Source organism: Lacerta agilis, chromosome 3 (assembly GCF_009819535.1).
Source record: "Lacerta agilis isolate rLacAgi1 chromosome 3, rLacAgi1.pri, whole genome shotgun sequence".
Taxonomy (NCBI): domain Eukaryota; kingdom Metazoa; phylum Chordata; class Lepidosauria; order Squamata; family Lacertidae; genus Lacerta; species Lacerta agilis.
In genome coordinates, this window is record NC_046314.1 from 66,391,964 (window position 1) to 66,405,164 (window position 13,201).

The following is a 13,201-nucleotide window of genomic DNA, read 5'->3' on the forward strand; positions in this document are numbered from 1 at the left end:
CTGCCTACAAAGAGGAGCAACTTTCCTCCAGAACCAGCATTGTGAAGAGTTTGACATATTGAAAATGTAGCCTCCTGGTTGTGATGAAAGCTTGTGTACCGGTATATTTTATTTTTGAAAATAGTATAATACAAAAGAAAAAATAGCTTGGTTTGACTAGATTTCTGACTAATACAGTTAAGCTGTTGCTTTAATGATAGGATGCATTTTTATTGTGTGTGTGTGTGTGTGTGTTTGTGTGTGTGATATTTATTGTCCTTTCAAAGGGCAAACCAGTTGTTTAGTTTTTCTTTTAAGACCGTTATTGTATTTAAAATCACTTGACAGATTCTAATCTTTCCTTCATATCATAACATTAATAAAGGTGAATTATTACAAAATGTTGAGACCCCGTTGCTGGTCATTGTATGCTGTGTGGTTTAATTTGCACATTAGCAAAGCCTTCTAATTGTGAAGGAAATGATCCTTTCCATCCTAGCTACTGGGAAAGGCTCTGCTCAGTGGTAGAGCACATGCTTTGCATGTCACTGCTCTCAGATACAATCCTTGGAATCTCCAGGTTGGGCTGGGAAACCCTCCTGTCTGAAACCCTGGAAGGCTACTGCCAATCAATGCAAACAGTACTAAGCTAAAACAAAATCGAAAATTCTTTCTAGTAGCACCTTAGAGACCAACTGAGTTTGTTCCTGGTATGAGCTTTCGTGTGCATGCACACTTCTTCAGATCTGCACACGAAAGCTCATACCAGGAACAAACTCAGTTGGTCTCTAAGGTGCTACTAGAAAGAATTTTCGATTTTGTTTTGACTATGGCAGACCCACCTGTAACTAGTACTAAGCTAGATGGACTGATGTTCTGGCTCAGTATAATGCACTTCCCTGTGTTCTTCGCATGCAGGAGGAGAACATGTGGGGTGGAGGTATGTGAAAGTGAACTTGGTTGACCCCATGGTATGTGCTATAATGTTAAAGATGGCTGAAAAGACAAGAGAAGGTAAATGCTGGTTCAAGAAGTATAGGCAGATTTTCTCCATGTCTGGTGGAAATTCCAGAAGGCGAAAAGCTTCTGGTCAGTGGCTATAAATATGATCAAAGAAATCTTCCAGGTTAGTCTAATTACTTTCCTCTCATTATGCCTTTTAAATTAATCGCAATGTGTGGTAGCTCTTGAGAAATTTCAAACCCAGGTGTTGGATGTACTCACCCTAGCAAGAATATTATATGCTAAGACTTGGAAGAAAGAACAAGCATCAATCAAAAAGGAATTAATTTGGAAATGATGGGAGCAGTTAGGACTGATAAAATTAACTTCACTGTTATGCTCTACCTCCAGTGACTCTTTAAATAAATTAAGCTTAGTCATGCGATATATTAAGCAAGAATTGGAAATAAGGGAGATAGAAATTGATTATTTGTGATTATAAGTAGTGTTTTTGTAAATAAAAAAGGTTTTTCTACTATTAAATATTTTTATAGTAGCCTACATACATAAGTGATTTTTTTTAGAGTTTCTGTTGGGTGCTTAAATTCATAAATCTTCTGATGATATTAGCAATTTATTTAAGGTATATGTAGTGTGTGAATGAGAGGAAGAGAGCTTATAAGCAAGTATGATTTGACTCAAAATGTTTTTGGGATGATACCTATGGAAACATACTGCCTCTGACTGTGGAGCCAGAGTATAGCCATTGTGGCTGGTAGCCACTGATAATCTCATCCTCCACTTATTTGTCTCAATTCTCTTTTAAAGCCATCCAGGTTGGTGGCCATCAGTGCCTCTTGTGGGATCATTCAACATCTGAGTACAGAAACAAAATATGCAATGCAGAGGACTGAGTGAAGACCACTTTCCAAATATTCAGTGGTGGTTTATGAGGCTCTGTGGAATATTTGTTATGGAATAACTGATGGGCTGAATTAAAAGTGCACAGGAATGGAATGATGTGCGGCTGGCTTGCATGTAATGCTGAGCCATAGTTTAACACTAGGTTCGCTATAATGAGCTGAGTGAAGCCTTGGGCTTGATGCCCCCTTTCCTTCTTTTGTCTGGCCAGCAGAAGGACGTGGTTAGTATTTACTTTCAATTTCAAAGAACCAAGGTTTAGCACTACATATGTATAAACCCAAGGCTGGTTGAAAACAAAGGGGTCGGGTGTTGTTTTTTAAAGTGACTTTTAAACTATGGATTGTGAAGCTGGATCATATTCTGGTCCATGAAAACTTAAGCCGCAATCAATTTGTTAGCTAGTAGCAGTCACGGCAGCAGTATTTGTCAATGTATCTGCCACCTAATCACAATACTGTAAACTCTAAGCAGTATCCATTCCTGTCAACATTCTAGCTGCAGTGTTTTGCCCCAGCCTCTGAACCAGGCCTAAGGGTAGTCCCACAAGACTCTTTGTTGCAAAAGAATTACATCAAAATTGTAAATTTGGGCTTCCAGCTCTAAACTTTGGCTACTGCCATATTGAAAATGGCAACAATTCTGTAGGCTTTTAAACAGTTCAAGTATTTCCTTTTATTAAGATAGTAATTCTTTCTGTCAGACAGTCTCACAGAAACTTGCTTCTCCTTCCCTGCTGCATCTTTCCAATCTTTCCAGCTTCGTTACTGAATGCCTGAAAGGGAGGGAGCAGCCAGTTGCCTGGGGGAAGGCCTTTAAAAAAAAAAACATGACAGGAGGGAAGAAAATAGTACTGGGAGGATAATGAGAGGAAAGGTATGGTCTCACTTGTCTAAATATAATTCATTCTTTCAGCAGGTTTTTTCCTCTGTCACTTTCCAGATGCTCAGGAGGCAAGCTATTGTTCTGAGGCAGGAAATATGTACATATCTCGCTCCAAAGAATCCCCTTCAGGATTCTCCTGAAATATACAGGTTCCATACTTTTATAACTCACCTTTTTCTTTTTTCTGCTACAAGAGGAAAGTAAACACATGAACTGACATACACGTTTGATCTTTGCAAAGCAGTAAGCTGATTTGCTCTTCATAACTGTGAAAAAAGAAATCATAGAGTTGGAAGAGACCACAAGGGCCATCCAGTCCAACCCCCTGCCAAGCAGGAAACACCATCAAAGCATCCCTGACAGATGGCTGTCAAGCCTCTGCTTAAAGACCTCCAAAGAAGGAGACTCCACCACACTCCTTGGTAGCAAATTCCACTGCCAAACAGCTCTCACTGTCAGGAAATTCTTCCTAATGTTTGGGTGGAATCTTCTTTCTTGTAGTTTGAATCCATTGCTCCATGTCCGCTTCTCTGGAGCAGCAGAAAACAACCTTTCACCCTCCTTTATATGACATCCTTTTATATATTTGAACATGGCTATCATATCACCCCTTAACCTTCTCTTCTCCAGGCTAAACATACCCAGCTCCATAAGGCGTTCCTCATAAGGCATTGTTTCCAGGCCTTTGACCATTTTGGTTGCCCTCTTCTGGACACGTTCCAACTTGTCAGTATCCTTCTTGAACTGTGGTGCCCAGAACTGGACACAGTATTCCAGGTGAGGTCTGACCAGAGCAGAATATAGTGGTACTATTACTTCCCTTGATCTAGACGCTATACTCCTATTGATGCAGCCCAGAATTGCATTGGCTTTTTTAGCTGCTGCATCACACTGTTGACTCATGTCAAGTTTGTGGTCTACCAAGACTCCTAGATTCTTTTCACATGTACTGCTCTCAATCCTGGTGTCACCCATCCTGTATTTGTGCCTTTCATTTTTTTTTGCCCAAGTGTAGTACTTTACATTTCTCCTTGTTAAAATTCATCTTGTTTGCTTTGGCCCAGTTGTCTAATCTGTTAAGGTCCTCTGGGGTATTAGCCACCCCTCCCAATGGGGTCCTCTGGGGTATTAGCCACCCCTCCCAATTTGGTGTCATCTGCAAACTTGATCAGGATGCCCTCAAACCCATCATCCAAGTCATTGATGAAGATGTTGAATAAGACTGGGCCCAAGACAGAACCCTGTGGCACCCTACTAGTCACTTCTCTCCAGGATGAAGAGGAGCCATTGATGTGCACCGTTTGGGTTCGGTCCGTCAGCCAGTTACAAATCCACTGAATGGTAGCATTGTCTAGCCCACATTTTACCAGCTTCTTTATAAGAATATCATGGGGCACCTTGTGAAAGGCCTTGCTGAAATCAAGATAGGCTATATCCGCAGTATTCCCTTCATCTACCAGGCTTGTAATTCTGTCAAAAAATGAGATCAGGTTAGTCTGACATGACTTATTTTTCAGAAACCCATGCTGACTTTTAGTTATCACAGCGTTCCTTTCTAGGTGCTCACAGACCGTTTGCTTAATGATCTGCTCTAGAATCTTTCCTGGTATTGATGTCAGGCTGACTGGGCGGTAATTGTTTGGGTCCTCTCTTTTCCCCTTTTTGAAAATAGGGACAACATTTGCCCCCCTCCAGTCTGCTGGCACTTCGCCTGTTCTCCAGGAATTCTCAAAGATTACTGCCAGTGGTTCTGAAATCACCTCTGCCAGTTCTTTTAATACTCTTGGATGCAGTTCATTTGGCCCTGGAGACTTGAATACATCTAAATTAGCCAAGTATTCCTGTACTACCTCCTTACTTATTCTGAGCTGTGTTTCCCCTGCTGAATCATCTGCTCCATATTCTTCAGGTCGGGCATTGTTTTCTTTCTTGGAGAAGACTGAGGCAAAGAAGGCATTGAGGAGTTCTGTCCTTTCTCTGTCCCCTGTTCGCATTTCACCAAATGGAAATGTCTTCCACTTTTCTACTCTGCAGTTGGAATAGGTTTTTTTCCCCTGCTTCCAAGAGGGAAAGCTGCAAAAGATGACAGGTTATGAGCACAAAGCTAAATCCTACAAGAGAAACAGCTTAAACCACATGACCATGTCTCTAATTTCATTTTTTTTCATTTTGCCTTCATGACAACCCTGCGAGGTAGGTTAGGTTCATAGACAGTGAATTTACTTCTCACTTTCATCACTCACTCAAAGCCATCCAGTAACCTTCATTTGGACTGGGTTCCCCATAGGCAATCCTGACATGTTACCCACTTAACAACCCTGACAATGGGGTATGTGAGGATTATTTTCGATGAAGCCATCCAATTAAGACAGGACATCCTCTTCCTGTTCCCACAGCCCCCATCTGGTCTAGATGTTGAAGGAAAGCCCAAAACTGAACAGAACTCAATGCTTGTAGAATTTTCAACAGGATAGCGGCCGTCTTTTGTGATCACATTCTGCTACAAATCAGCCACAATTATCCGGTTCTTTCTTTGTTGTTGGCATGGCAAAATTGATACCATGCTTTCCCATAAAGATTTGTGCCCAAAACAGCTCAAACAAACAACCAATATAAGACCTATGGAAAATATGCAAAATCAGAATTTCTCTAAATAATAATGCCAAAGCCCTTAAACAAATGAGGTAAAAAAAGTACAGCAGTCAGAAAGGCCAGGATAGGACAGAAATAAAATCAAGGCTTCTAAAAGGCTTGGGTAAATAAAAAAAGGTTTTACAGAAGAAGTCACACAACCTGCACACCTTTGTTTATTTATTAGGTTGAAATTAATCCCACTGACCAGCTGAAATAGAATTGTTTCTGTAATATTCAATATCATAACCTCTAATCATAAATAAGTCACTAAAGCTTCATTTCTGTTCAACTTCCACAGTAGATTGCTGCTTGCAGTGAATAAAGAAATCTCATTTTTATTGATTTTTTTTCCAGAGAGGGAGGAGGAAGGGAAAAAGCAAACAATCCAATAAATATTTCTAATCAAATAGCTCTTAAAACATGTTTTAATTGCAGCATTTAGCTTTAAAACTCCTTATCTCCCATGTTGCGACAATATGTGCATAATTTATTATCTGCTCTTTAGAGGAAGAAACCAAAGATGACAGTAATTGGCAGAATAATTCATCTTCCCAAAGTAAAACTATAAACATAAGAGGAAGTGTCTGAAATATGAGTTCAACTGGAGGCTATTGTCCAGTGTGGCCTTCAGGGTTTGTAAGCAACTGCACTGCTGTCACTCTGAGTGGAACTTGTCAGTGACAGTTTTTGTTCCTTTGCTTCCAGTGCTTTAAGGTCATTAAAGGATACCCCCCCCACCATTCCTCTAACATATGAATGCTGTTTCCTGAAGGATAATATATTCTGTGTTGTCTTTCATGCATGCGGTTTGCTTTTGTGCAGAAGATGATAAAAGATTCCCAGTCAATGAAGTCTGGGAGAATTGACAAGCATTGACTGAGCATTCAAACTTGTTTAGCCAATAGGAAAAGGTGAAGAAGTAAGGCATGTGAGTGTTTGTGACAGTTTAGAATGACTTGGCATTTAAATGATGCTCTCATATGCCCTCTGCATTTGCAGCATAAGAGACTGACTTTGCTAGAAATAAAATGGCTATGAGGGCTATGCTCTGTCTTCATGATCAGAGGCAGTAATGCTTTTAAATACTAATACTACTATTAATGCTGCTGCTGCTACTAATACTACTACTACTACTAGTAGTAGTACCCCACCTATCTAGCTGTGATACTGATATGGGCATATTATATGGATGAAAATCACAACAAGTCATATCAATAAAATGCAAAGAAGACAAGTGTGGCAGATAAAAACCAGTCCTTAACACAGACCCTTTACCTAAGATGGTGTGCAGCAAAAGCCTGCCAGTGAAACAAAGGTCTTCACTTGCCAATGGAAAATGGCAGGAGGGAAATCAGGAAGATATTTTCCATCCATTCGTACTAGCTCACATTCTCAGGTTCCTTCCCCACTGCCCTTTCCTTTCAGAATTATTTTGGAACATACGGTTTGCTCATTTCATCAAGCCATTTGCAACTCACCTTTTCCCATCGCATGTCATGATTAGATTCTGTAAGACAATCTGCAGAAGGCAGTTTGTTCTTCACCATTTCCTCCATGATGTCTTGAGATGCTACCTCTGAAAAGAGAACATATAAAATGAAAGTGAGAAGCAAGTAAGTCCAAATAATTTATTTGGGAGCTTATTTTTTGAGTAAGCTTGACGGGGAAAGTTTATAAAGTTTGAGTGTGTGTGTGTGTGTGTGTGTGTGTAGATATTGATCCCTTTTGGTTTTGTCGTTTGGAAGGCTGATTCTCCTGACACTGAAGTGTAGCAGAACTACACTTGCAGAATGAAGTAGAAGATTGGGATGGCGGAATTCTGGATTGCAGAGATTGTGCATGAGAGTGAGGTTGTCATATTTTTAAACATTGCCATTTGAACTTCTTCCATGTAGTTAAACCAGAATATTAAGGAGAAAAATTCAGAGAAGTCCTCTTTCTGTCATGCACACAGGGGGATTTACACATGGGGGCATTTAAAGATACTACCCTCCCACCTGAAATCTGAAGCGATTTTAAGCCCACAATTCTACAGTGACATTCTGTGTATTGTGTAGAACAGTAGTTTTATAGATATTTAAAACTGAATTGACATTTGCTTGGATGGAGTCAGATTGGTCACATGCAGAGGCTCATCGCACAAGCAGGTTTGTTCCGGGATTTCTGAGCAAAGCAGCTCACAAAAGTTCTGGTGCTTTTATTGGGGGGTGGGTAAGGATATGCATTTGGCTGGCTGCTTTGTGATGGCTCTTAACAGGTGACAGAGAAAAGGTCAACCCAGTTTGAAACAAGCCAGGTGAATCAGCCCTGAGCTGTTCATCAGGATCACATGATGAGCTCAGTGTGAACTTTTCCCCACACTGTTTAGAATAAGCTTGCCAGTGAACTGGGCTCATGGCCAACTGACCAGACAGCCAGTCCACCACACAAAACTATTGACCCTGCTTTAAATGCTACACAACAGTTATATAGATGTAGATATAGAGATTATGTTTATATTTTAATGTTTTCAATGCTTGTTTTATTGTGTATTTAGGTTAAGGAGTTTTAATCTTTTAATGTTGATGTCCTATATGCCTATAAGCCACTTAGAAGCTTTTTTTTAGCATCAATCAATCAATCAATCAATAATCCATGTTTAAGATGGGTCATGTAAATTAGTCCATATAGTCAAAGATGGAGAAATATCAAGAACATTTCAACTGGAATCTGCTTCAGAAAGTGTCAACATTTAATACAAATATCTAAAGAAAGAGTAGCTATTATGAGAAGGATGAAATAAGCCATCTCGGTAAAGACCTCCCGGACTTGAATTAAGAGAAGAGAGAGAGTCTGCACTAGGCACTAGCATTGGACATCTCAATTAAATCTCTCTTTAGAATTTGGGAGAGGGGGAGTCAATAATCCCATCCATTGGACCATTCAGTTGGAACTGAGTAGAGCAGATGATTGCAAGTGAACAGAATTTATGTCTGTATGAAGAGCATTTTGTTGAAAATCTATGTTGGTTTTTGGATGCTGCTCAATTCTCCACCACTATGGGACAGTATTTTTATGCTAATTTTTGTGGGGGCGTTCTGAAAAACACCCATTTTAGCCATCTGTTGTCCTGTAGTTATTTGGCTGACACAGATTGACGTTGACTCAGCCTAAGCACATGTATTTTTCATTAATACATCTACCACTTCCACCCCTTCACCACAAAAGTGATAATGAAACAACAACAACAACAAAGCTATTATTGAATTACTCCACTTTCCTTCTGGGTTGGGGCTTACCCCCCTCTCAGTTTTGTGGTCCTGCAGTGATGCTTAATGATGAATGTGTCATCAAATAATCAGTAATAGCTTTGCTGGTGTGCTGTATGCTGAGGAACCTGCTTTGTTGAAAGGGCTTGTGGGGCTCATTGTAGGAGTCTAAGGGCTGGTTCACAAATGTTTAGCTGTTGAATATTTATTGTATTTATTATTATTATTATTATTATTATTATTATTATTATTATTATTATTATTGGCTCTTACAACTTTAGATAAAAAGTGGCTCATGTAGAAATTAAATGGCCTCAGCCTGTTCGCTGCATGTGGAATGCCTTGTATGAACTGGAGCAGGCATAGGCAAACTCGGCCCTCCAGATGTTTTGGGACTACAACTCCCATCATCCCTAGCTAACAGGACCAGTGGTCAGGGGTGATTAGAATTGTAGTCTAAAAACATTTGGAGGGCCGAGTTTGCCTATGCCTGAACTGGAGCCTACATGGGCACTTTCGTAATGATGTATGCTCTGCCCATGCAATATGCTGATACCTGTTTGTTTTATTTTTTAAATCAGTGGGTTAACTACAAGCTTGCATGCAAATTTATGCACACAGGCCCTTGATTACATAAAGCGTTGTGCCCAATGTGGGGGGAGGGAGGCTCCACTGCTGGGCTCCATTGCACATGGAACATGCACACTAGATCTATGTGTGAATCAGACTTGCTCTTCTTTGATACACTGTGGCCTTTAGACACTACAGATAGATCATTCTATTAGATTTCCTCTGCCGTCATGCCTCTTGATTCCATCAGAGTTGGAATGATGTTGCAGAGCCCCGGGGGCACCATGAATATGGTGTAGAATGGAATGTGAGAGGCTGGGGAGGGGGCGCACTGGATTTTGGCAACAGACAGGGCATCCTTGAAATCCTTGAGATCCTGACGTCTACCACTGATTTCATATTTCAGTACCAAGAAAGGATGCAGGGAAAAGGCATCAGGTATCTGTAACAATCCAGTTTAGAACTGGCAAGACTTGGCATTTTAGAGTCTAGATTCTGACGCTTTTCAGCAGGTGGCAATTACATGTGGCCTGAAAAAGAAATAAATATTACAAGAATCGGCTTTTATGGAGCAGCTATGTTACGACATCCTTGGGTTGAATGTATCAGGTTCTTTTGGTATCAGATAAGGATTGTAACATGAGTTGAGTGAGTATCTTATAATCTCTGCATTATTTCCTCCCTGCAGTTTTCTTTATTTTATCTGTCAAATGTCCCATTACTTTCTCTTTTATCAGGTATTATTTTTCAAAATGCCCAGCTACCCACAACCATAGTTAGCAAGTAGGAATTTTGCAGGCATTGAGTTTTATTCGAGAGAGAGAGAGAAATCATGTTCATGCTGTGCTTTTCTAGGTAGTAAACAAGACGTTTTCTTCACCTCCTCCTTGATACTGTTGTGGATGTCGTGGGTATGTGCTGTTATGGTGTGGCCTCATTTCACCCCAGGGATCGAGGAGGCAATTACTTTCAGGTGATGGTAGTATTTGCCTGTTTGTAGGAAACAGTGAAAGGCATGGTGTGGAGTTGGGTGGGGAGAGAGAAGAGCTGTTATACATGGAAATGCATAATTTGAGCTTATTATGCATATGTGGGATGGAGTTGTTCTGGCAGCTTTTCCGCCCAACTGCAGAACAGTTCATAGCAACAATATTGCAATGGTTTCCTTGCTTCTCCTGTAAACAGAGGCAGCACATGAGACGGTGCATCTCCCTCTTCCTGACAAAATTGTATAACATTGCTAGCTCTATGGTGGGATGCCCTTGTGAGCTAGCAGGCAGAATTCACTTAAAGCTGCAGAGTGAAACTGACACTGCATCAGGACATGCCTCCTTACTAACCCCTGGGTTACAAGCAATAAAACAAGCTGAAACGTTCACCCAACAAACAAGCTAAATCCATAACAATCCAAATAGCTGTCATGATACTTTGTTGGGAGCATTGTCATGCTTTCTGGAAACAATGCATCGATTCATGAGTACATTGTAAATACTCAGCAGATACTATCTTAAGTCTTCAGCGCATATGAATTTAAAACAACCTAACATAATTTAAGTGTTTTATAACATCTTAAAGACAGGGCAGATTATGTTCCTCACCATTCTTCTATGGTTGGGTTTTCCTATATCAGACACTAGTTCAGGCATAGGCAACCTTCGGCTCTCCAGATGTTTTGGACTACAATTCCCATCATCCCTGACAACCGGTCCTGATAGCTAGGGATCATGGGAGTTGTAGGCCAAAACATCTGGAGAGCCGAAGGTTGCCTATGCCTGCACTAGTTTATGAAGTGGCTGACTATAACCAGGTCAACTGGTAGACATTTTTGGCTGTCCCCTTCTCTAGCACTTCTTCACACACTACTAAATATTTAGAGCAACCCAACAAAGTTGATTGGGGGTAGTTTCAGAGCCAACAAAATTAAATTCTTCCTATACTCCGTAATTGACTTTTGAAATGTGCTTCTGGTATGTATGGTAACTGACACTAGTGTGGCTATTTTTTATATAATAAAATATTAATTGATTGCATAGATTTGTCAGTGGTTATTAGCTACGATAAGCCAAACAGATTCCTCTGCAGCTAGAGGCAGGGTCCATCTGATGGCTGGTAGCTAACAGTGCAGCAGGGCCATGGTTGATACTAGACATCACAAGAGTTGTACGGCTGCTACTTTAATTTTCCTTCTCCTTTCACCTGGTAATCCCAAACTAGTGACATCATGTCATTGCACTGAAAGTTTCCCTGCCCCTATGAGAACCCACTAGTGAAGTGGAGCAGGGGAACGTGAAAGTGGAATGACACTATTTAGGAGGTGCCATGTTGTTGGGGCCTGTTCAAGCTTTTTACATCAAACAGCTTTGATCTCTGGAAAGGCCCATGACTCCAAGCCATAGCTGTCAACTTTCCCTTTTTTTGCAGGAAATTCCCTTATTCCAGCGCCGTTTCCCATTGCAAAAAAAGAGAAAGTTGACAGCTATGGCCGTTTCCCAATGCAAAAAAAAGAAAAGAAAAAGGAAGGTTGACAGCTCTGCTCCAAGCACATTAATCCTTTCAAGAAACGACCATCTCTCTAGATCTCCACAAACTTGTTGCACAAGAACCTTCCACTCCCACCAAAGTCTGCACTCTGTCAGAGAGAGGTTTCATGTGTGTGTTGTTCAGCCAGGTCAATGAGTGTGTGCAGATCTCAGAGAGCACAGTTATGTTTTGCAACCTAGAGAAAGCTGACAACCCTTTGGGAACTTGATTTGTTTCCATTTGAAAACATTGGAGAGAGCTGGACTTAAAAGTCCTTGGTTTCAGTAAAGTGTGCCCATGAAGATTCTCAGTTGCTTTTATGGCAGCAATGAAACACATCCTGCTGTTCTTAAAGAGAAGCCTCATCGGCTTAATGTTTCTAATTTTTGTAGCCTTAATTTATAATTTAAGCATGGCAATATATTTTTGCTATATCAGATAATGAAATTTCAAGTGAGCTGCATGTTGGAACCTTGTATAGACTCTTGGGGAAATGTTCTGTTTTCTGGAATCTTCTTAGGTGGTACTGGTAAGATGGAACGAACCATTCCAGAAGCTGGCAACTTGTGATGCAGACGGTGGAATATTTGTTTGGATTCAGTATGAAGGCAGATGGTCTGTGGAACTTGTGAATGACCGTGGGGCACAGGTTAGTATCCCCTCCCTCCTTTTTTCCTTTTAAAGAAAGACCAGTAAAATTCTCACTCCGAGTGGAAAGAGTAAATTGTGGAAAGAGCAATTGTTAGAGCAGCATTTTAATTGAACTCCAAAATCCATAGTTGGGCAATACTTTTATTAGGACTGACAAAAAACATCACAGGATAGAGAGCACATTTTTGAATTATTCAGAACTCTTCCGCAGACTAGACGTTACACAAGGTAGGGGTTGTGGGGCTGTGTGCTCCCCCTCTCCTATGTACAACGTGAACTCAGTTGCACCAGCAGAACTGTTTATAGCTGGATACTACCCTTGTCTGGATTGCACTTCATTTTATTTTTAAAAAGCTTTTAATAGCATGGTTTGAAAATCTGAAATGCAAGATGGTGGCGGCAGCAGATGCTCTGGCATTAATGCTCCCTGCTTGTTGGCCAAACTTCTGTTAACTTCTTTTAAAAGAAAAAATAGGGGGGCACACGAGCCACTTAACTGGAACCTGCTAAACATATTGGTGCCAATTGATTCTAGTCTCATTTGCTTCTATAGGGTGCTGTTTCTTTTACATATGGGCTGCATTGTCAGAATAATCTTCTAGCCTCTTCTTGTCTGTGTGTGTTTTAAGGTGAGTGACTTTACATGGAGCCATGATGGAACACAAGCACTGATCTCCTATAGAGATGGGTTTGTGCTAGTTGGATCAGTCAGTGGACAGAGACATTGGTCTTCAGAGATTAACCTGGAGAGTCAGATCACTTGTGGCATATGGACTCCTGATGATCTACAGGTAAGGTTGCTTTGAAAACAAAAATTGCCACTCTCTCTGTGTATGTCAGCGTTGACCATG

General features: G+C 40.6%; 1 protein-coding gene across 3 annotated transcripts in view; it reads left to right on the forward strand.

The window, feature by feature from the left end:
* Nucleotides 1-13,201, forward strand: part of TULP4 (TUB like protein 4) — a 93,765-nt gene that overhangs the window by 56,591 nt on the left and 23,973 nt on the right. For all 3 annotated transcript variants that reach the window (XM_033144089.1, XM_033144087.1, XM_033144088.1), the window contains exons 3-4: nucleotides 12,220-12,348; nucleotides 12,980-13,141. In XM_033144089.1, the coding sequence (XP_032999980.1) occupies nucleotides 12,220-12,348; nucleotides 12,980-13,141 (291 nt within the window). The remainder of the gene's footprint in view (nucleotides 1-12,219; nucleotides 12,349-12,979; nucleotides 13,142-13,201) is intronic.